General features: G+C 59.1%; 1 protein-coding gene across 1 annotated transcript; it reads left to right on the top strand.

Annotated features, from left to right (window-relative positions):
- Positions 1-1,106: 1,106 nt before the first annotated feature.
- LOXL1 (lysyl oxidase like 1) lies at positions 1,107-25,395 on the top strand. The gene is made up of 7 exons (XM_069457600.1): positions 1,107-2,535; positions 16,904-17,012; positions 19,927-20,064; positions 20,544-20,700; positions 21,226-21,321; positions 22,592-22,707; positions 25,107-25,395. The coding sequence occupies exons 1-7, from the start codon at positions 1,395-1,397 to the stop codon at positions 25,111-25,113; spliced, it is 1,764 nt and encodes a 587-aa protein (XP_069313701.1). The 5' UTR covers positions 1,107-1,394; the 3' UTR covers positions 25,114-25,395.
- Positions 25,396-26,973: the final 1,578 nt, after the last annotated feature.

The following is a 26,973-nucleotide window of genomic DNA, read 5'->3' as shown; positions in this document are numbered from 1 at the left end:
TTGCCCCCCAGTTCCCAGAAGGGTGGAGAAGGCAGGGCAGGGGAGGCCTGAAGAGCAGCACTCAGAGTACAACTTCTCAGACTCCTCCTATCCCTTCCATCCCCAGGGGGAACAGGGAGTCTCCCAAAACCTCTCAGGGATCATCTGGCCTAATACTTCATTGGTCAGATGTGGCAACAGGATCAGAGAGGGGAAGGAACTTACCCAAAGTCACCCAGCAGCTTAATCACAGCCACAGGACTAGGCCAGAAGTCCTGAATCTCCCTTCTGCTGTCATATGCTTACAAGCTTCTCTGCCTCACAATGTCCCCATCCCATGTCAAAGGCAGTCCCTGGGTTCACTGCAGCCCTGTGTACACTCAGGTTATTCCCAGGCCATGCAGGATCAAGAGATGCAGGACAGAAACCACACATGATGTATGAGCTCATCTTCCCCATGATTTCACAAGTCCCATTCAGCTGAGGGACACGGCCCACTCTTCAGACTGGGACAGGAAGGCCCAGAGGGGTGCCAAGCAGGAAAAGCTGAAGCTCCGGTCCCTTTGTACTCAGGCCCAAGAACTGAGGTGCATCTGGGCTGCAGAATTAGAGGGTAGACCGTGTTCGGCATCTCCCCAAGGAGGCCCACCAACAAGCAAGATGTCTCTTAGCACTGGCTTTGGGGAACAAGAGAAGAGGGCACCCCAGGTACTAGGGAGAGGCTGGAGCAATCAGAAGCCAGGGGCCCATTCCATCCCAAACAAGAAGCCAGTGAGTAAGGCGGAGACCAAGGATGCTGTGTCCAAAGCAGAGAGGAAGGGGCAGGGTGGTACTGACACCCCAGCCCTGTTCTGCCTGCCAGAGCCCCACTCACCAGGTCTGAGTCCCCAGAGGCCCTTCTTACTCCCTGCTTCATTCTCTCCTGCAGGGGCGAGTCTGCGGCTTGGCTGGGAGCTCCAGGGACTAAGCGAGCCCTACAGCTGTGGGACCCGCGCATAGCTAAAACCCGGCGGGCCCTAGGGCCCCGCGGAGGAGGCCCCAGCAGGCGGACCAGGCAGCCGAAACCTCCCGGCGCTCCCAGCCTGTTGCTTATTCATTCAGAGTTGGAAAGCGCCGGCCCAGGAACAGCCAGTGCCGGCCGGCCATGTAAGGCCCCCGGGCGGTCCTGCCTGCTCGGTGCCCTGCGGAGAGCCTCGTGCAGCCCTGGGCACCGCCCCTACCCTGCCCTGACCCCTTGGCCTCGAAATGCTGTCATCGGAGGAGCCGTCCCGCTCGGGACAAGGCCAGGATGGACAAAGCTAAAGCCGGGACAGGCAAGGAGCCGTCCTGTCCGCGAGGCCGTGGGAAAAGCAGCACGCACAGGGGGCCACTTCTGAGAGCCTCTCTGTCCACCAGGCCTCTGCAGAGAGGCCACCATGGCTCTGGGCCGAGCCAGCTGGAAGCTGGAGGCCCTGGTGTGGGGCGCCTGCTTGTGCGTCCTGGTACACGGGCAGCAGGTACAGCCAGGGCAGGGCTCGGACCCGGGGCGCTGGCGGCAGCTGATCCAGTGGGAGAACAACGGGCAGGTGTACAGCCTGCTCAACTCGGGCTCAGAGTACGTGCCGGCCGGGCCTCCGCACGCCGAGAGTAGCTCCCGGGTGCTGCTGGCCGGCGCGCCCCAGGCCCAGCAGCGGCGCAGCCACGGGGGCCCCCGGCGTCGGCAGGCGCCGTCCCTGCCTCTGCCGGGGCGCGTGGGCTCGGACACTGTGCGCGGCCAGGCGCGGCACCCATTCGGCTTCGGCCAGGTGCCAGAAAACTGGCGCGAGGTGGCCGTCGGGGACAGCACCGGCATGGCCCGGGCCCGCACCTCCGTCTCCCAGCAACGGCACGGGGGCTCCGCCTCCTCCTCGGTCTCGGCCTCGGCCTTCGCCACCACCTACCGCCAGCCGCCCTCCTACCCGCAGCAGTTCCCCTACCCGCAGGCGCCCTTTGTCAGCCAGTACGAGAACTACGACCCCGCGTCGCGCACCTACGACCAGGGTTATGTGTACTACCGCGGTGCGGGCGGCGGCATGGGCGCAGGGGCAGCGGCCATGGCCTCGGCGGGCGTCATCTACCCCTTCCAGCCCCGGGCGCGCTACGAGGACTACGGCGGCGGCGAGGAGCAGCCCGAGTACCCGGCCCAGGGCTTCTACCCGGCCCCAGAGCGGCCCTACGCGCCGCAGCCGCAGTCCCCCGACGGCCTGGACCGCCGCTACTCGCACAGCCTGTACCACGAGGGCACCACGGGCCTCGAACAGGCCTACCCCGACCCCAGCCCCGACGCGGCGCAGTCCACCGGAGGCGCCTACGGCGGCGACCCCCGCCTGGGCTGGTACCCGCCCTACGCCAACGTGCCGCCCGAGGCCTACAGCCCGCCGCGCGTTGTGGAGCCGCAGCCCCCCTTCCGCGTGCTGGAGCCGCCCTACCTGCCGGTGCGCAGCTCCGACGCGCCCCCGCCAGGAGGGGACCGGAACGGCGCGCAGCAGGGCCGCCTCAGCGTGGGCAGCGTGTACCGGCCCAACCAGAACGGTCGCGGTGAGTATGCCCCGACGCCCCGGGACCCTCTGTACTGCTCCTGGTCGCCTGTTCCAGGCGCCCAGACCCCCTCCTGCATCCTATACCAAAGGCCTCCCCTGAGCTGCTAAAGCAAGGACCCCCCTCCACACCCTACCCCAGCCAACAGCCCCACAGCATCTCGCCTCCCCGCCGCCCCCCAACCCACGCATCATTGGTGCCAGGGGTTGGCCAGGCAGATATGGGCTCCGACCCTGGCTTTGAGGGTAGGGGGCAGAGGGACCAGCTGGGCTTTGGGAGGAGCCCCTGTGCCAGCCCACAGGTAGGCAGGGAGCATCAGAAGCGTCTGCAGGGCCAGCAAGGGGAGGTGTGGCAAATGCCTGTTACTGGGCATCTGTGAGTTTGGCCTGAGTGATCAAGAGGTTGGGGGTGGGGGGGCCTTCCCCGGGGCAAGAGCCCAGACTAGATGGCCAGAACTCCCTGAGGGGGCGTCTGGCAAGGCCAGGATTAGAGACATCAGTGAGACACTGACCTGGGCACAAATTCAAGGGGTACCCCAAACTCAGTAATGGAGATAAAGTAGTATCTCAATGCATTATGTAAAATCAAAATTAATGCAAAAAATCCATGATAAAAAAATATTCAAATTGTGTTGTATTTTATTATTATTTTTTTTAGTGACAGGGTCTCGCTTTGTCACTCACCCCCAGGCAGGAGTGCAGTGGCACGAGCATAGCTCACTGCAACCTCAAACTCCTGGGCTCAAGCGATCATCCTGCCTCAGCCTCCCGAGTAGCTGGGACTACCAGATGTGAGCCACCATGCCCGGCCAAAATATTCAGATTTTAAACAGAATCAGTAACAGTGCTATACCGAGCCATATTGGAACTGAGGCAAACTGAAAAATCATCAGTATAGATCCTGTCTTTATTTGAAATTTGGATATCTTGTTGCTCACAGATTTTTTTGGCATTAATTTTGAGTTTTAAAAATATTGCATTAAATATTATCTGGGCTACTGATGTTTTTGGAGCCCCCTTAAATTTTGCACTCCAGGCCAGTGCCTCACTGCCTCACTCCCCTCACCCTGGTCCTGGCCCCGAGGGAGAGGGTCCCAGCAGGCAGCTTGGACAGGTCTCCCCCTGGCTTTTCAGGGAGTGAAGATGCGACCCAGTCTTGGGAAGGCCCGAGCCATCTGCACGTGAGGGCGCAGTGGAGGGGCAGCCTTCCTTTTTCAGATGGGCAGCACCCACATGGAGACAGAGCTACCATGGCAAGGGCCTGCTGGTGGGTCTGGCCCCTCCTCCTCTGTCCTAGGGTCCCCCTTCCTGCTTTTCTCCCTCAGGGGCAGTCAGCTTTTTGGTCAAGGTTTTCCGCTCAGTCCCTGATGCTTATTCAGTCCACCCCCACCCTACCTCTGTCCGGCTGGAATCAGTTCCCTGTGTCCACGATCCTCCACTCCCACCGAGGTTACTGTGCCAGGCCCACGAGGTGAGGGCAAGCCCTGGGGGGACCAAGGGTGCAGGCGCTACAGCCACAGCCTCTGCTCCTCGGCCTTGGGATGATGCCTTGTCTCCACCCAACCTGACCTTGGGTGAGGGGCCTGCTGCTGTGGTGTCTCCTGTCTCCCTGGGGACTGCTGGAGAAGCGTGCCCATGGGTAGCACCCACTTCTCACACCGAGGTGCAGCCCTTGAGTGGGGTGCTGAATCCCACTGTGAGAACCAGCAGGAGCTCAGGCTGCATCAGATAATGGGCCTTCTGTGGTGTGAGGAAGGGTGCATCCACCCCTCTGGTCCTCACCTGGAGCATGCATGAAGCATGCCTGCAGCAGGGTGTGTTACAGCCATGCGGCAACTGCTCCTAGAGCCCCTTGGAGGAGAGCATATTTTACTTACAGGGTGCTAAACTTTTGCGGCAGCTTTTCTTAGAATGCGAGACCTCAGCATGAGGCTCAGGCAGAAGGGCCCCGCCTCTGGGCAGAGGAGAAAACCTAGGCCTCAAATGCCACAACGTTGGCAGACCCAGGCCTGGGACTCAGCGTCTGGGCTCCAAGCCAGTGAGTTTTCTAGGGCCCCTCTTTGGCCTGTTAGTTTTTAAGGAAGCCAGTTGGTTCAGAGGACAGGGCAAGGCCATGTATGGAGTGGGGGTGCCGGGTGCTTAGCAGGGCTTCTGGCCCCTGCCCCTGAGCCCCACAGTTCACTTTGGGTCAAAGATATTTATTCCTGAAAGGCAGTATCCTAGGTGCCAAGCTGAGTGTGCTGACATGCATCCAATCCGGGCCCTGCCCTGGGGGAAGCGTAGCAGGGGGGCTCCTCAGTGCTGGGATTAGGCAAGCATTGGCGGGGCCAGGGGCTTTGGGAGCCCGGAGGAGGCTCCTCCTCAGTCAGGGGCTGGGGTTCAGGAGGACTTCCAGAGAAGGAGGTCTCCAAGCATTGCTGCAAGAGGTGGTTGTCAGCACCCGCCAGGCACCCTAATCACTGAGGGCGTGGGGTGGGAGTGTGTGTGGGGGTGCAGGCCAGTCTGGGGCTCATGAAGAGGCCAGAGAGGGAGCAGTAGTCTCCCCATCATTGGTACCTCCCTCTCCACCCTGCTAGGCCAGGACCATGGAAAATCCCAGCCCAGGGAAGGCCAAGCCTTGTACTTGAGATCGGACCCCCAGGCCTGGTTTGGGAGCCCAAGGCAGATTCTCTGAGACTGACTTCATTCTCCTGGCCACACACCCAGGGGTCTGAGGCGGGCGCTGGCAGCCTGCACATGTGTGTGGGCGTGGATGTGTCCTCACAACACCAAACACATGTGAGCACCACCCACATCCCTCCATGGGTGGGTGGTTTCCAAGTGCCTGTCCCGAGCCTGATTCCTTGGGTGCCTGCATCCTCTGTCTTCTCACCCTGGGCGCTGGGACTGCCGGAGGCCTCCTGCAGTTCCATTGTCTCCAACTCTGAAATGTGTAACTGCAAGGGATGAGGAGAAGAAACAGAAGCCCAGAGAAGGTCACATACTTTGCCTGACTGTCACAGCAAATGCTCCAAGAGAGGCCTTGGAGGGTGGCCGGTTGCTTCCCAGGCTCGGCTGTGTGCCCTGTGCCATGCCAGCTCCCGAGATGTGACCTCTCCCTGTACCACCACGAGGCTCTTCTTTCCTGGCATCCCTGCCCCAGCTCTTGCCTCCTACAGCCTCAGCTTCTCTGAGCTGGGGGTCTTAGTGCCAACTAAGCAGATGACCCCTGGCCCCAGAAGGCCAAAGCTCCTCTGCCAGGGCCTCCCCTTCCATCTCCGGCCTGACTCACTGGCTTTGGCAGCCCTGTGAAAGGAACATGGAACAGGCTGCCCTGGGCATCCTCCCAGGGCATCTCGATGGCTGTGCCAGCCTTGCCTGGCATGTGTCCTCTATTCCTGTCCTCACATGGCCAACTGGAGGCCAGGAGGGAACAGCAGCTGCTTCCTCCCTGGTCCCCTGCTCCCAGTCTCTCTCTCTCTCCCGTCCATCCTACGTGTGGGGCAGATAAACCCTTGCAGTGCTGACCAGGTGACTCCCTGCTCAAGAAGATCCTGTGGCTCCCCAGGGCCTCAGGACAAAATTTAAACGTCTCAGTCTAGCATTTCAGAACCAGAGATACCTCCTTCCTCTCCTTTCCTCCTTCTTCCTCTCGCGGGCCTCCACAGCCCCCATGGGACTCTGCTGCTCCTGGGTCTAGATGTTCCATCCCCCTACACACACTCAAGGGTGTTTCTGAGGTACCGCCCTCTCTGAACAGCCTCCTGCTCCCAAGAGGCAGACTGGGACCCTCAGTCCCCGAGAGCAGCCCTGGCTCCCAAGGCCACCCCTGCTGCCTGGGCCGCGAGCTCACCTGGGCTGCCCCCCAAGCTGCCTGCTCCTCCCGGTCACCTGCTTTCCTCTGCAGGGCTTGGGGTAGACGCAGGGAAGGACCAAAGCAGGCCTCCACTCCACGCTTCCAGAGTTAGAACCCTAAGGCAGGGATAATAGTACCAGCTTGGGCATTTGCTGAGGAGCACCTTCTGAGCTTGGTGGCTTCACCGTGCGACTTCATTGTTCCTCACAACCTCCTAGTGAGGGGGAGATTATGGTTTCCCTGGTACAGATGAGAAAACTGAGGCCTAGGGAGGTGGCACAGCAGGGTGCACCTGAGCCAGAATTCACGCTGAGGTGACCCAGGATGCCATGCTCACCCTGCGAGCTGGGCAGGCCGGGCACAGGCGTGGGCCCTCTGCCAGCGGTGCCTCTCTGGGCCTCAGCCCCCCCCCACCTGCGTGCGGGGGAGAATCATGCTTGCATTTACCAGGCACTTTACACATCATCTCCTTTAATTCCCAGGTCCCAGCCAGGTGCTGCTATTTGTCCCCTTTTATAGATAAGGTGACAGGCTCACTTGTTGACTTTGAGTAGTGAAACTAGCATTTGGGTCTGTGTGACTCCCTGTCCTAAGTTCTCAATAACTGTGTGTTATTTTTAAAAATACGTTCGCTCATCCTGTACACCACATTCATTCACTCGTTTAACAGGTATTTGTCTGTCTTCTGTATTCTGGGCACTGGCTGTGACAGAGTGAGATGGGACAGTCGGTGTGAAAGACTCTGGGAGCAGAGTCCCTCCCCAGTGTGGCGTGGGGTAAAGCCCTGTGATTCTCACTCCAGACTCGGAACGTTTACTTAACAAGCACTCATCGAGTGCTTAACGAGCGCCGGACACTGTTCTTGGAGCTTTACAGTTAGAGCCGCTTAATCCTTACAACCCTAGGAGGTAGGTACCGTTACCGTCCCCATTTTGCAGATGAGGAAACCAAGGCCCCGAGAGGTAAAGTGACTTGCCCTGGAGCCAGAAGCACAGATCAGCATCCCTCCTTCCTTCCCGCTCCTTCTAAAAAAAATCGAATCTTCAGGCTGAGAGAGCTGTAGAAGGGCCTGGGTCCTCCTCCTGCCTCCCTGTTTGTCCACGGAGAGTCATTAGTGCCTGAACAAACACGTGCTGTCCTGAGCGGCCCATCCCAGGCAGACTTCCTGTCTCCTCTCTTATCACTGGCTCGCAAGCCGCTTCCTCTCTCTCCTGGTCTCAAACTGGACTGTCCCTGCAAGAAGAGACAGCTCCTGTTTTAAATAAGATGAAGAAGGGCTGATATTTATTGAATGGATACCATGCCAAGCATTTTATTTTCTTTTTGTCCTTTCTTTTTCTCATTTAATCTCCCTAACAACCTTGTGAGATAGATAGAATTATGTCCACTTTACAGATGAGGAAACCGAGGCTCAGAGAAATTCAATAACTCGCCCAAGGTCTCGGGGTTAATGAGTGGCAGCTGGACCCAGGCTGCCTGTCCCCTCCATTAGGCAGCCCCGGCCTCAGCCTGTTCTGCCCCTCAGGGAAGAGTGTTTGACAGTTTATGTCACCTGTCTCAGTCTTCATTGTTTCTCTTAAGTCTAAACCCCCTGAAAAAAACAAAATTTGGATTTTTGCCTCAAGCTGGCAGGCCCCACAGTCATTGGGGATGGTGGTAGGGCAGGGGGGAGCCATTAGTGCCATTATTGGTGCCAGGCTACTGCTGGACTTGCCTGGGCATTCTGGCCTTTTGTCACCTCTCCTCCCTGTCTCCTAACCCCAGGGGTTCCCGTCTCCCGATGTCCTCTGCTCTCAGAAGGGGCACCCCTACGCTGTAGCTCCAGCCTGAGTCCATCCTGCTTCCTTTTCAAGCCAAGAACACATGGAAAAGTCCCCAGGGCAGTGGCTGGAACGGGCAGGAGAGGGAGGGAGCAGGGAGGGGGCGATGGTCCGCCCAGGCAGCCCACACCTGCTTCCAATTGCTGTGCCCTGCATTCCTGCGGGGGAGCAGTCAGGGCCTCGGACACGTCCCCTGCCCTGGCCTAAGCACCTCCTCGCCACAGGCAGCTGGACCAAGAGGGCCTCTTTGTCTGAACTCAGGACCACAGGGTGTGGGTTGGTCCTGGGCCCTCTTCCCCTTGCTGATGGGCACCCCAGAAACCGGGCATTTCAGTATCACCTGGACACGGGGTGAGGGGTGACAGAACGCCAGAGCAGGAAGGGATGGGGTAGGTAAGTTGATGTCCGAGAGGCCTTTGCCATCAAAACCCTGGGAGACAACCCACCCGTCCCCCCGTTTGTGGGTCAACTGGAACCCTGGGTTTTCCAAGCCCCAAGCTAATTTTTTTTTTCAAAAGAAAGGACTTTTTGAATCAATTCCAGCCTCTGTTTGATAGCAGTCTGTGCTCCCGCAGGCAGATGCCACCAGACCCTTTGTGGGATGTGGGCATTCACGCACACGCTCGCCAAGGGCGTACGGGTACAGGGCCCTGAGCTAGGCATGGGGGATTCAGGGGCGCCCCAGACCCATCCGTGCCTCATCAAGGTCTCGGCCTGGCAGCGAGAAACCAGCAACCGGGTTGCAGAGTGGCCCAAGCCCCTCCGTCTCTCCAGCTCCCGGCACCTGCCGTGCACCTGTGAGACCTGGGCCAGCAGCTGGGTGCAGGCAAGGACCATCCTGCCCGCCTCTGCCCTCAGGGGCTGTCACCTGGTAGGGACAGCACATACCATCTCATGAGGAAACATGTTCATTCAACAAATATTTATCGAGCGCCTTACTGTGTGCTACACTGTTCTAGAGCTGGGTGTTCGGTAGTGAAGAGAAAGACAAAATCCTTGCCCTTGTGGATCTTACATTTTCACGGATGAACATAATAAATAGGTAAATAACAGAAGGTGGTAAGTGCTGTGGAAACAATAGAGATAGGTAAGGAAGATGAGGCGGGTCTGGGAGGGGCAGGTTGCAGAGGTGGTCAAGGCAGGCCTTATGAAGGTGACATTTATTTGAGCAGAGCCTTGCAAGAGGCATATGAGTGGGCCATGCGGCTCTGTGCAGGAAGAGGGTTCCAGACAGGGGAAGCAGCCAGTGCAAAGGCCCTGAGGCAGGAATTCCCTGGGGTTTTCACGTATGTTCCAGTGTGGTTAGAACGGAGCAGAGTGGAAGTGGGGGCATAACAGGAGGCAGGGCAGAGAGGTAATGAGGTGCTGAGTGTGGAGGGCCTTGGGGACCACTGTGAGGAACTGGGCTGTTCCTCTCTGTGCACTAGGGAGCCACTGCAGGCTCTGAGCTGAGCAGTGACATTTGAACAGGACCCCGACTGCTGTGCCAGGAGTGCACAGTGGGGAGTCAGGCAGGGAGGCGGAGAAGGGGCTGCTGCAGAGCCCCAGGCCAAAGGAGCAGTGGAGGGAACCGCTTTGGGGTATATCCTGGAGGCAGAGCTGCTGGGATTCCTGGTGGGTTGGATGTGGGGGTGAGAGAGAGGGGTCGGGGACAACACAGTGGCTTATGGCCGTGCCGCTGGAAGATGCAGTTCCGTGAGCTGAGGTGAGAAGGCTGTGGGCAGAACAGGCTTTGTAAGAAAGATAAAAATTTCAGGTCACTGTGCAGGGTCTGAGCAGGCAGGGAGTGAACCCCTGAGGCAACTGAAGCATCAGGGGAGGCTTCCGAAGGTGGGGTAGCGGGCACCAGGCTGGGCCTGCGTAGGTTGGGTGGGCTTTGGGGGCAGGGGCTGTGTTTACAGGGGGAAGATACGTGCAAGAGGTGTGCAGAGAGGCGGCCTAGGCTTGCCTGAGAAGGGAGCTGACCTCCCCAGAGGGTAACCATGGCCACCTCCCCGCTCCGCCCATCCTGCTTCCTGGGCAGCTGGCTCCAGCGAGCACACGTGAAGGTCCCCTTCTGCACAGAGCAAGGCGTCGCTGCCACTGGGCTGTCTCTCCCAGTCGGGGGGTGCGGGGGGCTGGGCGGTGCAGGTGAATGCTGTAAGAGGGTGCAGGGGGTGGTGGAGGGGTGGTCAGGGCTGACAAGGTAGGCTTCGGGGCATGAGCAGAGCTGGGCTCTGTGTGTGAGGTGGGGGGCGGCGGTGATGTATAGCAGGGAACTCCAGGACAAGGGCACCGTGGGGTCAGAGGCTAGGGGTAGAAAAGTTCAGGTCTGCTGCCAGGGACCTGCCTGTTAATCCTTAGGGTTAAGAGTTCTAGAGATCAGCTTAAAGCCAGATCACAGAAGGCCTTAGCTGCCACCCTGAGACTTCTGGGCTTGAGTCCATGGGCAGTTGGGAGCCATTGAAGATTGTGGCCCTGGCTTTATGGCCGGCATAGCTCATTTGCTGGGCTGGGATTGCCCCTTCATGGTGGGGCAAAGCACCCTGTGCAGCCACCTCCCCTGCCTGTTCTCTCCAACAGGTGTGGTACCAGCAGGTGTACCGCCAGGCCTGCGCTGACAATTCAGTGTCCTGATTATCAGGACAGTCATTTCCTAGGGTGCCAGCGGCCAGCTCCCCTCTGGAGGCGCTCTCTGGCTCATCATTATTCTAGGCCCTGCTCGGTGGCGCTTTCTGCTGCTCCCCCACCTAGGGGCTCCTCCGGAGTCCGGCTGCGCTGGCCAAAACCCCGCTCAGCACATATTTCACAACGACTGACCGGTTCCTGCTGGACTTTGTTTATCCTCCAGCGCTGGGCTCAAGAGATTAGGGCTCTTTCGCATTCCACTTTCCATCCATCGTCTGCTCCTCGCGAGCAGCGGGCCTGGGGAGGGAAGATTTCAGAGATGAGGTTTATCGAACCCACAGAAAAAGGGAAGCCAGGAGGGAAACAGGTGAGGTGTGGGTCAGCGGTAGGAATGTAGCCACAGGGCCCTTGGCGCTGGGCAGCCTCCAGGAACCGCTGGGCAGGAGGGAACGGATTCCTAATGAAGCAGGAAGGATTTAGATCAGACGGTGGGAGAATTTCCTGCCTGCTGAAGTATCGTCTGTGAGGTTGTGAGAGGTCTCGGGCTCTTGCCCAAGGTTGGAGAGTGGACTACATAGCTCCCCAAAAGCATTTTAATCCCCAAGTGTTTATCAAGCCATCCAACCTGTGCTCGAGGGCAGTTAGTCCAGTCTCCCTCATTGGGCAGATGGGGAAACTGAGCCTCGGAAAGGGGCATGGGGAGGTTGGACAAGATGGTAGACTCACCTCTGAAGTCTTACCCCTGAGAAGGCCCCAGGTGGATCCAGCCAGGGAAGGGGCACATGGTCATTGTCCTTGGGTTCCCAAGGGCTGGCACGGGAGCTGTCAGCATCTCCAGACCCAGCCTAGAGCAGAAGAAAGGGTGAGCCCGTCTTGAGCACATTGGCCCCGAGAGTCGTGTGACGGGTTCTCCCTGCTGAGGTCCTGGGGCCCCTGCAGAGGAAGCTCCAGGGCAGAGCAGGGACGCAGAACACGGGTCTTTTCCCCTCAGCTCTGCGCCCTCACTATCCTGGAGGGTCTGAGGGCCCTGCCACAGCTGAATGGCTCCCCCAGACCAGTGGCTGGCTGCCTGCGGAATGGCCTCGGGACCCGATTCACTCACGCCAGCCTTTCCCCAGCCAAGCAGCCTGGCTTTGGCCATCCCAAGGGTCTTTGCTGCCCTCTGACCCGGTGTCCCTGCCATGAATCCCCAAGGTCAGCATCTTCTGGGGAAGAGCACCCACGGGGGCCAGCACAGGGCTCTAGGCCTCGAGGAGGGTGGAGGACAATTAGAAGAGCACAAGTGGAGGCTATAAAGCCCGAAGAGGGGCTCAGTCAGCCCAGGGCCACACAGAAGGTCTGTGAGAGTAGGGCAAGAACCCAGGCTCCTGTCTCCCTCCTGGGAGCAGGAGGAAGGACTCTGGTGGTGGCCAGGGCCTCCCTGGGTAGTCTGAGCAAGACCCTCGGCCCAAGTGGTGGTCAGACCCCTCACCCCACCCCTGCCAGCAGTGCTGGGGGCTTGGGGGAGCTGCGCAAGGCGGGAGGTGAGCCGGGAGCTGGACGCACAGCCTCGCCAGGGCCGGGAGGGGTCTGTGCAAGCTGTCCACTGGAGCACGTTTGTGGAGGGGGGAGTCGGAGGTGACCTGGGTGTCTACATGGCAGGCTGGCCAGGTGGGACATGGTGGAGGGACACTGTGGAATCCTAGTGAGCAAGGCAAGCTGGGAACTGGATAGATCTTAAAGGTTTACATTGACTGCAAAATCAGGAAACAGAATGAGATCCATACTTTAAAAATGCATACCCACCTCCGGGCACCGCAGATTCTATACAGACAGCACAGACGGTCACGGACATGTCTGAGGGTCAGGGTGAAGATGAAGGTAAAAAGACTTTGGTAAGACAAGAAACAGGCCTTGCATAGACCAATGATCATGGTTGGTTTGCTGTGAACTGAGAATTAGGATTAATTCAGTTCTCTGCATTTATAAAAACGAGAGTCTCTGGGGAAAGTGCTCATTGGAACCCACTTTTTAGAGTCTCCAGTTTGAGGAGGTTGGATGACGCCATATGTGCTGGCAAAAGAGATCCCAGCCCTCCTCAAAATTATGTCTCCATGACGGATGGCTTCTCCTGCATTTGGAGTAGGCAGAAAGGCCCTTTCTCCAGGATCTTTCTTTAAAATGCATACGTCTTGGGGTGGGGGCCTGATCACGCTGTCTGGCTGTCACTGGACTGTACCCGGCATTGGCCACCCTGCCTGGAGGGCAAGCGTTCCTCCTGCCCCTTCCCACATCACGCAGCCCCCCACCTCCAGCCCTGCAAAGGGGCTGGGATCCCGAGCCCACAAGCCTGGCTGTTGACGGAATGTCCCCTGGGAGAGCAGCCCGGAGAAGGAGGCATTGTTCCTTCCTGAAAAAACATACCAGCCATGGGAGGGAGCCTGCTTTTCCTAGGGACCTCGGCAGGGGATCCTGAGGGCGAGGGGGGGACCTGCCTGAACTCCGGAGGCTGCTCTTTTCCAGTAGCTTCCCAGAGCTGCTGCCTCTGGGGGCAAGGAGGGTGTGGGGGGAGCAGGCAGGGAGGGGAGGGCAACTGGGGGTGGGTGCGGAAGGCCCCAGTGATGGCCTGAGATAGGGAACAAAGAAAACTATAAAATAATGGTAAGACTGATCCCATGGAAAAGGCATAACTAATCTCTGGTGATGGAAAAGCAGATCCGTGGCTGCCTGGGGTGGTTGAGGGGCCAGGGGTTACTGGGAAGGGGCGGGGGTGATGGAAACAGTCCATAGCCTGACTGTGGTGGTGGTTACATGGCCTTATACCTTTGTTAGAACTTATCAAACTGTACACCTGAAATCTGTGCATGCGACTATGTATAGATTATACCTTAAAAAAAAAAACAACAACTTAAAGTTTACTTTTATAAAAGGAAGAATGACAAGAGGAGTCCTGGGAGGAGGTCAGGAGCTAGCAGCTCCTCTTGGGGCTGCCCTGACCCGCTGTGTGACTGTGGACAAATCCCTTGCCCTCTCTGAGCCTCAGTCTCATCCAGCACTTCCAGAGGCCGAGGGGACTTGGGCCCGTCAGTAATCCCCAAAGCACAGGTTCCTGAGCACTGTGGATGGCCCTGCTGAGGTTCAAGTGGAACTTGGGCCCTGCCCTCAGAGAGCACAGTTCGGAGGGGAGGCGACACCAGTAGATACGATGAAATCTAATTGCAGGTTGAAATCTAATTGCAGGTCGGTACAGACGGGGTAGTGAGATAGGAGAAGTATGTGAGGCCCAAGATGTCTTTACCACTCAGGGAAGACGTCCTGGCACAAGAGGCGCCTGCCTGAGCTGAGATTCCTCAACAGTAAGAGGGAGAAGTTGGTCATCTAGGGCGGGGGTCAGGGCTGCGCTTGTGACCAGTAGCCCCGAGCTGTCTGTCCTTAGTCTCACTCTGAATGAGACATGCGGTATGCTACAAATGTCCCTCCCCCACAGCCCTGGAGCTCATAAAAACCCCTACCCTACTCAGTTTCATCAAAAAGGATTGAGGGTGTCAAAGCAATTCCTTGTTAAGGCTTTTTTTTTTTTTTTTTAGTACAGAGCTTTGGCACATCATCTGGGGATACACAGCAATGAGACTAAAATTCAGAATTGTTGATAGCTATCAGGACTCAGTCTGTAGGCTTTAGTCTGTGACCAGGGTCAGACTATGTGACCAGGATCGGGGCTCAGTGTGTGACCAGGGTCAGGGCTCAGTGTGTGGCCAGGGTCGGGGCTCAGTGTGTGGCCAGGGTCAGATTTCAGTGTGTGACCAGGGTCGGGGCTCAGTGTGTGACCAGGGTCTGGGCTCAGTGTGTGGCCATGGTCAGGGTTCAGTGTGTGACCAGGATCGGGGCTCAGTGTGTGACCAGGGTCGGGGCTCAGTGTGTGGCCAGGGTCGGGGCTCAGTGTGTGGCCAGGGTCAGATTTCAGTGTGTGGCCAGGGTCGGGGCTCAGTGTGTGGCCAGGGTCAGATTTCAGTGTGTGACCAGGGTCGGGGCTCAATGTGTGGCCATGGTCTGGGCTCAGTGTGTGGCCAGGGTCGGGGCTCAGTGTGTGGCCATGGTCGGGGTTCAGTGTGTGACCAGGGTCGGGGCTCAGTGTGTGACCAGGGTCAGATTTCAGTGTGTGGCCAGGGTCAGGGATCAGTCTGTGACCAGGGTCGGGGATCAGTGTGTGACCAGGGTCGGGATCAGTGTGTGACCATGGTCAAGGCTCAGTCGGAGGCCAGGAACAACATCGGCGCTCACTGGCCCCACCTGGCCTCTTACTCAGCTGGCTCTTCCACCCTCCCTGGATTGCATAGCCAGCTCATGAAATGGCCTAAGAGGAAGGGTCGGGCCAGAAAAGCTTTGTGGAGCCATCTGTGCAGTATTTGTTGAAACTGGGCCTGGGGTGGGGGCAGCAGGCTGTCTGGTGCCAAATGCTGGGTCCCACGAGGCCTCGGGCCCGGCTGCCCCACCCCTGCACACTGCTGAGGGAGAGGCCCTTGGTGGACCATTCCTCTCGTCCTCAGCCCCTAGCCCCCAGGCTTCCGGGGACCAGAGGGTGAGAACCAGCTCCCAGCTGGGTTTGAGGGCCAAGGGTCCCCTGGGAAATGACTGCAAACATTCCTGGAGGCTCGAGTAATAGGGCCTAGGCTGGCCAAGAAGTCCCCCATCAGCCAGGAGCCACCTCATCCTCACCCACCCTCGTCCTCCAAGCTGCTTCTTCATTCCCAGTAGGTGAGGTCACCCTGGCTGCCTGGACCAGGCTCCCCCATGAGCCCAGGCCCCAGGGAGAGCAGAGCTCAGGCCCGGGAGCCCGGGGTGTGTGTGCTGGGGGTGCAGGCCGACACCTCTGTCAAAGGCTGGAAGCCAGACGTCCCCTCCTCTGCCTCGTCTCGTGGACCTGAAGCTGATGAGGGGGTCTTGGCAGCAAGACTCAACCCCTCTTGCTTGCTGTCAACCTTCCCACTCCTCCAGGAGCAGAGGGCTTGGAAGAAGCTAAGAGGAGCTCACAGCCTCATTCCATCATTTACCTCCCTGAGGGGAGAGGAGAGGGGGCTCAGAGGCCCCAGGCCCTTTAAGTTGGCGGCTGAGCTGGGATAGGGCCCTGGGCCCCCCTTGCCCACTCCCAGCCGGCCTGTGCCCCTGCACTCCCAATGTTAAGATCACTCCTCCTTTATTCCGATGCAGGATGGGGTCTAGACACTGAGTTTGGTTTCTGCTTATTCCTAATAACTCTTAGTTGAACTAGTGCGTGCCCTGTGGGGAAGGCGGAGGGGGCAGAGCAGGGTGGACAGACCTGGTCTCTGGCATGTCCTGGGGAACAAGTGATCACAGGGCTGGAGCAGGCTCCAGACTCCCCCCGGGCCCGCAAGGGACGGAGCCAGGGCCTCCCTCAGGTTGGAGGCCAGAGGTTGCAGATGGGGAAGTTGTGGTCAGGTCCGGGGGGGCCGATGGCAGGACGTGGTGGCAGGTGATGGGGGGAGGAGGGGCTGTGCCAGGAGGAAAGGAATCATGAGCAGGTCGGGCTGGGCGCCCAGGCTGCGAATCCTGCCTAGTCAGCAGGCCACTCTGGGGAAGTGTTTTCCTTCTAGCCCATCCCTTCCTGCCCTCCCTGACTCCTGCCAGCCAGCATCCACCTGGCTCTGCCCACGAGGCTTCTGGGGCCCACTTCGGGCCAGAAGCAAGCCTAGGGCTGTCTTGGTGGCTCACGGAGAGCGCTGGCTGCAGGGGTGAGAGGAGCAGAGGGCGTCTAGGGGCTGGTGTCCAGAGGCCCGGGGAATAAGGACACGGAGGGAGTGTCTGTCAGGAAATTACTTGGTTCACTCGGTCCTGCCTTCAGGCCTTTGTTCATGCCGTTCCCCGTGCCAAGAACACCCTTTCCGGCTCTCTGGCTCTAAATTCCACCCCGTCTCCCAGATCTTGCTCATGTCCAAGCTTGCCCCACCATGGAGCTCCTGCTGCCTGACTTCCCTGACCCCACACCCGAGCCCAGGACCCAAGGCCCAGGGAGAATGGGGGCGGGTGTTTGGGTAGGGAGCGGTCTCTGGGCATGAGCAGTGGCCAGCCTGACCCTCTCCACGTCATGCTCTCTCCCACTGCCCACTCAGGTCTCCCTGACTTGGTCCCGGACCCCAACTACGTGCAAGCGTCCACTTATGTGCAGAGAGCCCACCTGTACTCCCTGCGCTGTGCCGCGGAGGAGAAGTGTCTGGCCAGGTAAGGGGCTGAGGAGGAAGCAGAGAGGTCGGGACAGTCCCTGGGAGTTGCCCAGCACCAGTGCTCCTGCCAGCCATCCAGGTGACCCTGGCCACGTGCCCGGGCCTCCCAGGGCCCTGACCTCTTCCTGTATGAGGCTTGTCTGCCCTGACGCAGTCGGGAGGGGCGGGGAGGAGCAGGCACCCAGCATTTCTGTGTGCTGCGTGGCCCTGTGCAAGGACTCTACCTCTGCTGGGGCGTTTCATCTCCACACGAGCCCCGAAGGAAACTGAAGAGCGATGAAAGGAACTCAGACTTCTCAAATCTGAGCTGCCTGGTGGGCAGGTCCCTCATGGGGAGCCCAGGAGTGCTCACACGAGGACAGGGAAGTCCAGTAGGGTGGGCAGGCCTGCGGGATAGAGGCCGGGGTACGGAGCCATGTCCACAGAGGACAGCTGTGGCTTTGGCTGGCCCAGGCTGTCTCTGCCTGGTCGCAGTGGGCACAGTGACAAAGAGGCCCCATTCTGTGTGTCACTGGAGAGGGGGAACGGAGGCCAGTTTACGTGCACCCAGAAGGTGGGCACAGACGACTCGTTATTCGTGGTGCTCCTGCCTCCTGCAGAGCTTGCCTCTGCGTTTATTAGCAAGTTTCTGCTCCACTCACATTTGTGTGCTTGGGGGATACGTCCCTGTGCTAAAAGAACCAGTTAAAGATCGCATGGCCTTTTTGCTTGTATCCCTCTATGTTGAAAGCACTCATTTTTCTTAATTACTTCCTTTTTTTGACATTGGAACTCACTATTTACTTTTACTTTTTGCTGCCGCTGGAATGTCAGCATTTTCTCATGTCTAGAGCTCCTATTGGTAATAGTTCTAATGGTTCGCTGCCACGCAGAGAAGCTGACCACTGACTGTTACCAGTCTGTGACAAGATAAGGAGCTTGCCCCGGATGTAACTCAACTAGCTGCTTCCTTCGCTGGGAACAGCTTGCTTTTAAAACAACAGGCGTCAGCTGAACCAAGCAGGGGGATTAGTGCGGTCGTTGATTTACATTCTGGCGCAGGCTCCTAACGTCCTCCCAGGCTGGCAGCACTCGGGCGCGGGAACTGGCCCTGGTCGTGTTGAGAACCCTGCAGCTGCCTGCCCATGCGGGACTCACCTCGACCCGGTCGTCCACAAGAAGAGAGCACAGTGTCCCTGCTGTGACTCCACCGGTGGTGGGGAACTTACAGCCTCACTGACAGCCTGTCCAGTTTTGAAGCGTTTTAGTAAAAAGCCAAACTACCACTGCATCTCCGCGGAGCAAGCCCAGTGCCCAGACCTGAGCCCCCAGATGGGGCGAGGAGGTGGCCCTGGCCTCTGTCCTGGAGGAGCTCCTGGGCCAGCTGGAGAACGTGGCCCTCCCCCGGGCCCCAGTGACAGGACCACGCCACAGGAGTGTGACGAGAGCCTGAACGAGTGGTTCACAGGCCAGAGCTGTGCGAGATCAGAGGAGGGAGAGGTGGGCAAGGGCTGAGGCATCAGAGGGGCCTGGGCGCAGGAGTGCAGACCTGGAGACCCCGGCAGAACCGGAGCCCTGGCTGGGGAGGGCCCTCTCGGATCACTTGAGTGTGGCCCACAGGCCGGTGCCAGTCCACACGCAGGCAGAACTTGGAGAAGGGAAGGGACTTGCTCCAAGTCTCGCCGCCAGCTGTGGCCAAGCTGGACCTAGGATCTAGACCCTGATGGTTTCCCACGGTGTGCGGAGCCGAGCAGAGAGGCAGGGTGTAACTGAACAGAGGGAAGGAGGATGTTTTGTTTCAACCCAGACACAGACAGATTCCAAGCCTCCCCCAGACAAGGCTGGGGGCCTTACGTCCTGGCAGACAGGAGTCTGAGCCGCCTGTTGTCCAGACATACTCTCAGAGAGAGCGTTAATCCCCATGACTGGCCACCGCTCGCCTCTGGCCTTGGGACTCAGACTTTAATGAGCTCCAGGGAAGCGCCCCTGAGGCCAGCCAGGGCAGCTGTCAGTGGGCAGCTAAAGAGGGGAGGAGACTCCAGGCAGCCGCCCTGCTCCTACAGCCTGTGTGTGTGTGTGTGTGTGTGTGTGTCTCCCCTCACTACTGTCCCTCACTCCTCCTGCCCTTCTCCTCTGACAAGGCCTGCCTCAGTTGGGAATGTGTGGTCAGCAGTGGACTGCGAGCAAGCAGTCCACACGGACCGTGCTCCCGGAATGGAAAAAGGCGGGTTGCCAGCCCCTGAAGCCATGCAGTCAGCGAGAGGTGGCCTGGCCACATCCAACCCAGTGCAGGGTGCAGGTGGTAACAGGCTGTGCTGTGGGCTGTGCTGTAGAGCTCACAGGCATCAGGAGTCCCCTAAGTGAGGCAATCAGAGCAGACTTCCTGGAGGAGGGGACTTGGGTTGGGAAACAGACTTGGAAGCAGGAACCCAGGTGTGTGGTGGGTGGGAGTCAGAAGGGCAGATGGAACCAGGAACATGCAGAGGCTCTGACCAAAGGAGCGCAAGCCCCCTTTCTCAGGACCGTGCCTGAGACGTGGCCTGCTTTGTCAACAAGTAGGGCCCTGACTAGAGTGGGGAAGACTTATCAGAATCCCTGGACAGGGCCATTTTTAAATTGCCCTTCAAAAGTTTTTCTATGTCCCTGCCCCCAGGGGCCTGAGTCACCTGCAGGCATCGGGGACTTTCCAAGGGCCATTGCCAGGCCTGATGCTACTTTAGAAAGACCCTGTTGGCAGCACCAGCCACATGGTGGAGGCCAGGAAGGAGGAGACAGCCAGGCACCGATGGGGTCAGGAGAGAGGACCTTCGGGGCACGGGGGTGACGGAGGACCAACGGCCCCGGGGCTGAGGGTGGGGGCTGATGCAGCCCATGCTGTGTTCCGGCGTCACTGGACCCCAGCCCCACTGCGGTCTCCCCACCTGTCCCCACAGCACAGCCTACGCCCCCGAAGCCACCGACTACGACGTGCGGGTGCTGCTGCGCTTCCCCCAGCGCGTGAAGAACCAGGGCTCGGCGGACTTCCTCCCCAACCGGCCACGACACACCTGGGAGTGGCACAGCTGCCACCAGTGAGTGGGGCGGGGCTCGGCCAGGGGCCTGGGGCCTAAGCTCCCCTCCCCCCAGTAGCGCCCATGCTGGCTGGGGGGCCCCGGGGAGGTGGTGTCTGCCAGGGATCCAGCGCTGGACCGGGAGTTGCTCAGAGGAACTTTAGCCAAGGCTGGGCTGGAGAAGGGGACATAGAAGGACTGGTTCTGGTGAGGGACGGAAATGTCTGGAACACAGGGTATTGCCCAAGGGAGGCCGGCACAGGTGGGAGCCCAAAAAGGAAGTGAGGAGTCCTAAGGTGGTGCTCCCCTCGGGTGACCTGGCTAGGTGGGGAGCACCAGAGCTGCCACGCTGTGGGGCTCCGGGGACAGGAGAGCCCAGACCTGTCAGGAGGCTGTGTCACAGCAGGGTCACCTGGGCCTATCCCAGGACAGGGTCAGGGTGAGAGGCCCAGGGGAGACTAGGCCCTCTTCTCCCTCCTCCTCCTCTCCTCTGCCCCCAGACATTACCACAGCATGGACGAGTTCAGCCACTATGACCTGCTGGATGCGGCCACGGGCAAGAAGGTGGCCGAGGGCCACAAGGCCAGCTTCTGCCTGGAGGACAGCACCTGTGACTTCGGCAACCTCAAGCGCTATGCGTGCACCTCTCACACACAGGTGGGGCTGGAGACGCAGGGCTTGGGGCACCAGAGGACGGGGCTGGGGAAGGCAAAGAACGGTGCCAGCCAAGGCAGGCTCGTGCCAGGGCTGAGGACAGGCTGGTGCCAAGGCTTATGGCCACTCAGCTCTGGGCAAAGCAAAGGTCTTCTCACCAGTCCTCAGGCCACCACAGGGCCCTGTAGGGACTGTCCCCTCCCTTCCCAGGCCCCTTCCTGCATCATTCTAGGGGTGTCTGCTCATGGAGAGAAAGGAACATTGAAGCAGGTCTGGATAGCATGATGTCCCATTTGCCTGTGTGTCCACCCGCCATCTGCGGACTGTCCGTCTGTCCAGTCTGTCTCGTTTTATCCACTGTTCCGTCTTTCTCTCCCCGGCGTCCCCCTGCCCTCATTTTATCCCTCCCAGCTGGCTATTACGTCTCCCTGTCTTCTCTCTGGTCCAGTGGCCTTGGGAAGGGGCAGACCCACCCTGAGCAGCTGAAGGTGGGCAGCACCCCACCCTCTCCACCTGTCCCTTTCCCAGGGCCTGAGCCCAGGCTGCTACGACACCTACAACGCGGACATCGACTGCCAGTGGATTGACATAACAGACGTGCAGCCCGGGAACTACGTCCTCAAGGTGAGCCTCCCGGCCCCCATCTGCAGGCGGGGCAGACTCTCTGCCACCTGGGAGAGAGATGGAGAGAGACCTCAGCTCCTCACGGGGCCCCCTGCAAAGCCAAGGGCTCCTGTGCCCAAGAGTCCCTTTTAGCCTGAACCCCTCCCACCCCGATGTACACTCACTCCTTCATCCCTTCCCTTGATGGAGGGACAGGTAGAAAAGTGTGTGACAGCGCAGCCCAGCTTGGTACATCCGTGCAGGCCACCCAGTCACAGCCTCACCTGCAAAGCCAAGCCTCGGCCTCCTCCATGCAGGCACAGTGGCGGGGGATCATGCTACCGGTTCACTTGGGCCCACTCTACGCAGAAGCTGAGTAGAGGAAGAACAGTGAGGGGGGCCTGCGGAAAGGCAGCTAGCAGAGACGGGCGTTCAAATCGCAGTCACCAGAGTGGTTCCTTGCAGGCTCTGTGCGTGCAACCCTGCTGGGCCTCACCGGGGCCTGGGGCTGTCTAGTGTGGTGTATTCTTTCCCCTCCCTCACTCGTCGACTCATCAAACACGAAGGCCCCTCTGAGTTCTAGGCACTGGGCGCGCAGACCACATAAGCAGTACGCGGTTCCTGCCTTCCAGGAGTGCGCTTGGATTAGAAAGTAACATCATCACATCTGTTCTTAAACGTCTTGCAAATAATGCTGCCCCTTCCCCAGTTAATCCAGCTTTTTTAAGTGGTGCGTCCCAACAGCTCCTTTCCAGGCAGAAAGCAGAGGTTACGCTTGGACTGTCATCTCGGTGAATGTCGGCTGCTCGGGCTCCAGAGCAGGGGCTGCCGTCTGGCCTCAGACAGGCCCTCGATGGGTCACCTGGACAGGGATGCTCGTGAGCGGCTGTGAGCCTCAGAGGCAGGGAGGCCAGGCATCGAGTCCCGCTCAGCCCCTCATTCCTGCCTTACCTGAGGCGGGACCCGACCTCCCTGACCCCGAACGCCCCGAGCAGGGCCCGCCAGGCACAGGCGCAGGTCCTGGCGAAGCTCGTGATCTTCTGATAAACGGGATTGGACTTTATCTTCCTGAACCACCTGCTGCCTCTTCTCTCCTGTCCATGTCTTTCTAGCAGTGTCCCCGTCTCCATGTCTCTTGGCCTCACGTCGTCCTTCTCCATCTCCCTGTCTCCCTCCTTCCGTCACCTCCGTGTGTGCCTGTCTGTCTGCCTGGCCACCCCCTGCCCTGGTGACCCGGCGAAGTGCAGTCTCCCTGACCAGACCCCTCCCTCTGGGCTGCTCTCCTCCGCAGGTGCACGTGAACCCGAAGTACATTGTTCTGGAGTCTGACTTCACCAACAACGTGGTGAGATGCAACATCCACTACACAGGTCGCTACGTTTCTACAACAAACTGCAAAATTGTCCAGTAAGTGCTGCCCACCACCCCTCCTGCCCTCGCCCCTTTCTGGCCTGGGGAGCAGGCAAGGCCACCTGAGATACCTAAGACACCTGCACTTTGGGTCGCTCTGATGGCCAGACACAGCTGTGGCTGGGCCCAGCAGGAACAGCCTTGTCCGTGCCAACCCCAAGCTGAGTGCTCGTGGTGGGGCTCAGGCTGTGGGCATTGATCTGCGGCCCGATCACGTGGTTCCCGAAGGTTTCCCAAGTGGAAACCAGGAGAAGGCAGAGTAGTTTGGTGCGAGCGCATGGGCTCTGCAGTCCTAGTTCTGTGGCTTCTTGCTCTGTGACATTCGGTAATTCATGTCACCTCTCCGAGCTACTTTTCTCAACTATCAAATGGGTACTCCCCACACAGGCCTGGGTGAGGATTTATAGGCCTGATGTCTGCATCTTTAAGAGCCCAGCACCCAGTGTGATGATCATTAGTGTCCTCATCAAGTGGATTGGATTAGACAGTCCCAGATCAGAAGTGATTCTGGCTGGAATGAGTGAGCCATCACCAGTCCCTAAGTCCCTGTTGTAGAGGAAGTTAACAAAATCTGGGGTCAGGCCTTTGGCAAATGGCTGCTGGGCAGGATCCTCAGCTGCTACTGTCCTGGGCTTGCTGTCCTCAGTCCCTCTACTGATTCCCCACATGAAATTCTTTGCAGAGGGACCCCTGCTTACAAGCTCACAAAGAAACCTCACCCCATTCCATGTGAATTTAAAATGTTTGATCAGATCAAAGCAACTCTTTTCCATTAAAAAAAAAAAGAAGAATAGTCTTAGAGCTTTAAGTTTTGACCATCAACTGGAAGAGTGGTCGAGATCCCAGGGTCCAGAGACGCGTCTTTCCCCAAACATTTATGCTTGTTAATGGATGGCAGGTGTGAGGTTCAGCCTGTGACCAGGGTCAGGGATCAGTGTGACTAGGGTCAGGGATCAGCATGTGATGAGGGTCAGGGCTCAGCATAACCAGGATCAGGGCTCAGTGCGTAACCAAGGTCAGGGCTCAGCATGTGACCAGGGTCATTATTCAGTGTATGACCAGGGTCAGGGCTCAGTATAACCAGCATCAGGGCTCAGTGTGTGACCAGGGTCAGGGCTCAGTATAACCAGGATCAGGGATCAGTATGTGACCAGGGTCATTATTCAGTGTGTGACCAAGGTCAGGGCTCAGTGTGTGACGAGGGTCATTACTCAGTGTGTGACGAGGGTCAGGGCTTATTTCTGCTACCACTAACCTGACCGTCCACAACATGCCACCACCACAACATGAGTATTAAAAGTATGGCCCGGGCGCGGTGGCTCACGCCTGTAATCCTAGCATTCTGGGAGGCCCAGGCAGGAGGATTGCTTGAGGTCAGGAGTTTGAGACCAGCCTGAGCAAGAGCGACACCCTGTCTCTACTAAAAATAGAAAGAAATTAGCTGGACAGCTAAAAATATATATAGAAAAAATTAGCCAGGCGTGGTGGTGCATGCCTGTAGTCCGAGCTACTCGGGAGGCTGAGGCAGGAGGATCACTTGAGCCCAGGAGTTTGAGGTTGCTGTGAGCTAGGCTGATGCCACGGCACTCTAGCCTGGGCAACAGAGCCCGTACCAGTCGCCATTCAGAATTCAGGGGTCGCCTAAGCAGCAGAGGCAATTCTAGGGAAGGAAGAGGAGGAAGGCAGGCAGGGGCATTCAGGAAACGGGGGCGCTGCTGGGGGCTCAGGGGGCAGGGAGCCCACATCCCCCTCCGGCCCTGCCTGCCGCGGGGAGAGGGGTGGAAGCAGCGTCCCCGTCCCCGCGGCTGTGTGAGCAGCCAGGGCCCTCAGCAGGGCGGACAGAGGAGCAGCCCTTGCCTCCCTGCCGGCTCCCCCGGGGCCTGCGGGCAGCAGCAGAGGCCAGGGCCCTTCCTTCCGAGAGCTCTTTACATAAGTGCTTGGAAAGGCCCAGGTCTTATTAGAGCGTCTCCACGACCCTGACCGCAGGCAGGCGGCTGGGCCAGCGCGCACAGGAAGCCGGACGGAGCGTTCCCAGAAAGGCCACGGGACTGACGCCTGTGGGTTTCCATCATGTTTCTGAAAAGGAAAAAGGAGGCTTAAAAAAAAAAAAAGGAGTATTGGGTTAGAAAAAACAAGAAAGTATTTCCAGACAGTAGCAGCTCTGCTAATGGCCTAGAAAACAACCCGGGACTAGGGCACGGGTGGGGGACATGCGAGACCGTGCTCTGGTGGGTGGGAGTGCAGGAAACCCTCCTTCTGGAGCTGGGCTGAGCGGTCGACCCCTTTCCCCTGAGCCCAGAGTCCTGAGGGAAGTGGAGGTCGTGGGGACCTGGGCCGTGGGACCGCAGGAGCCCTGCCTTGCAGCCGACATTGACCTACTCTCTCTCTGCCCCCAGATCCTGACCTCCTCGAGGCATCATCGACGGCCGATCTCTCCCCTTGCAGAGCAGGCCCTGCTTCCCCGGGGCCTCCCGCCGAGGGGCCCAGCCCCCAACCCACAGGCAGGGGCATCCGTCCCTGCCGGCCTCAGGGAGCGAACGTGGACCGAAACCACAGGGATTCCGGATGCCAGACCCATTTTGTACTTAACTTTTCTCTACGACATTGTTTTGTCGGTTGTTGGTTTGTTTTTGTTTTTTATATTTTGGCCATACCACAGAGCAAGTTTGCCCAGGTCTGGGCTGAATAAAACAAGGTTTTTCTACTCTGTGGCTCTGCACGCGTGGCCTGCTGCCTGGCCACAGCTGGGCTGGGCCCAGGGGACGTCCCTGGGCTTCATCCTTCACCTTCAAATGTGGAAGGGGCAGCCTCCACCCCGTCAGCACCACAGTCACCTCCAGGGTTTCGAGCCCGCTGTGGAAACTCTGGGGGGTTCGGGGTGAGGCCGAGCCCACCGCATGGGCAGAGGACCACGTGCCACCGGGCGAGGGCCTCCTCAGCCTACAGCCGCACACTCCACTAACACCTCGGGACACCCCGCAGCCCCAAGCGGCCTGCACCAGCCACTTACTCCCTTACAATCGCGCGTCTCCCGAGTGCTGGGTGCTGCGTGGGGCACACGGGAGCATCACAGTCCCTGCTCCCAGGGAGCTCGCAACCACACGGGAACGGGGTGAACGCCATACCTAGCGAGACAGAACCTGGGGGCCACTGGGAGCCTTCACATGGGAGGTGGCCTCCTTCCAGGAAGAGTGGGGAGAAGAGTATTCCTGGCAGAGAGAACAGGGTTGGGCAAAGGCAGGAGGTGGGCTTGGAGGCTGACGGGGTGGGACTGGGAGGTGGAGGGAGGCCCCGTGGCCGTGCAGCCCCCTCTCCTGCCTAGCTGTGGCATCCAGGGGTCCTGGACACTGGGCCTGGTCAGGAAGAGGCGGGGTGCCGGCCCCTTTCTTCCCCTCCCGTGAGCCCTCAGGGCACCTCTGCACCCTTCCATGTCCCCGTGGGAGTGACACCAGTGAGAAAGGGAAAGGGATTGGTCCAAGAGCCAGGGCTCTGGGTTCCAGGGCCAGTCCTCCTGCTCACTGGCTGTGTGACTTTGGGCAAGTCATGCTGCACCCGTGGGTCTCAGTTTTCCCATCAATAAAGTGGGAATGCCCTCCTGGATGGCTCACACGCAGACGTGGAGAGCCAGCAATCTGCTGCTGCGGGGGAGACCGGGTGGGCTACGGGTGTTGGCGCCCATCCCTCCAGGTCACTGCGGGCCTTCCAGCCCCTTTGTACTCAGAGATCCTGCAAGGAGAAGGCGTCCCCCTCTTTTGGATCTGGTGCTGTCCTTGCCTCAGAGTCCCTGGCAGCAGCTAGGTCGGCTGTTGAGAGGGAGAGGGAGGGCTTCTTGGAGCCATGTTGTGCTTCCAGGAGGGTCCTGGCCCCAGCCCCCTGGAGCCCTTGGGCCACCCACCAGCCTGGGCAGCAAGGTGGAGGGGCACAGCTGCAGCCCCTCTGGGATTTCACTCTCTCCTGGCACAGGGTAGGGGCCATGGCCCTCACTCTCCCGCTGGGGCTGGGCCAGGAGGACTGAGCAGGGGCACAAGCCTGTCATCCAGGGTCACCATTCTGCTGTGGCCCTGCCTGCGTGTGCCTCAGAGATGCTGTCCTGATCAAAGCCCCACCCCCTCTCCCTTCCAGGTGCCCCCAGGAGTGAGCAGGGGAGGGCCAGGCAAGGTCACCCAATTCCAGACTGTCAGAGGACCTATGAAGTAGAGTCAGAGGTCCCCAATTCCTAGGTGGGAAAACTGAGGCGTGAGGCCACAGGCAAGTGCAAGGCAG

The sequence above is a fragment of the Eulemur rufifrons genome, chromosome 2 (genome assembly GCF_041146395.1).
Source record: "Eulemur rufifrons isolate Redbay chromosome 2, OSU_ERuf_1, whole genome shotgun sequence".
Lineage (NCBI taxonomy): Eukaryota > Metazoa > Chordata > Mammalia > Primates > Lemuridae > Eulemur > Eulemur rufifrons.
This window is presented reverse-complemented; position numbering and strand designations above follow the sequence as displayed.

What these genes read in the sequence shown, in the direction of transcription:
- LOXL1 (XM_069457600.1), top strand. Translation starts at nt 1,395, where the DNA reads ATGGCTCTGGGCCGAGCCAGCTGGAAGCTGGAGGCCCTGGTGTGGGGC. An exon ending in GAGGAGAAGTGTCTGGCCAG is followed by an intron (nt 17,013 to 19,926) that starts GTAAGGGGCTGA and finishes CTGTCCCCACAG; the next exon opens with CACAGCCTACGCCCCCGAAG. An exon ending in GAGTGGCACAGCTGCCACCA is followed by an intron (nt 20,065 to 20,543) that starts GTGAGTGGGGCG and finishes CTCTGCCCCCAG; the next exon opens with ACATTACCACAGCATGGACG.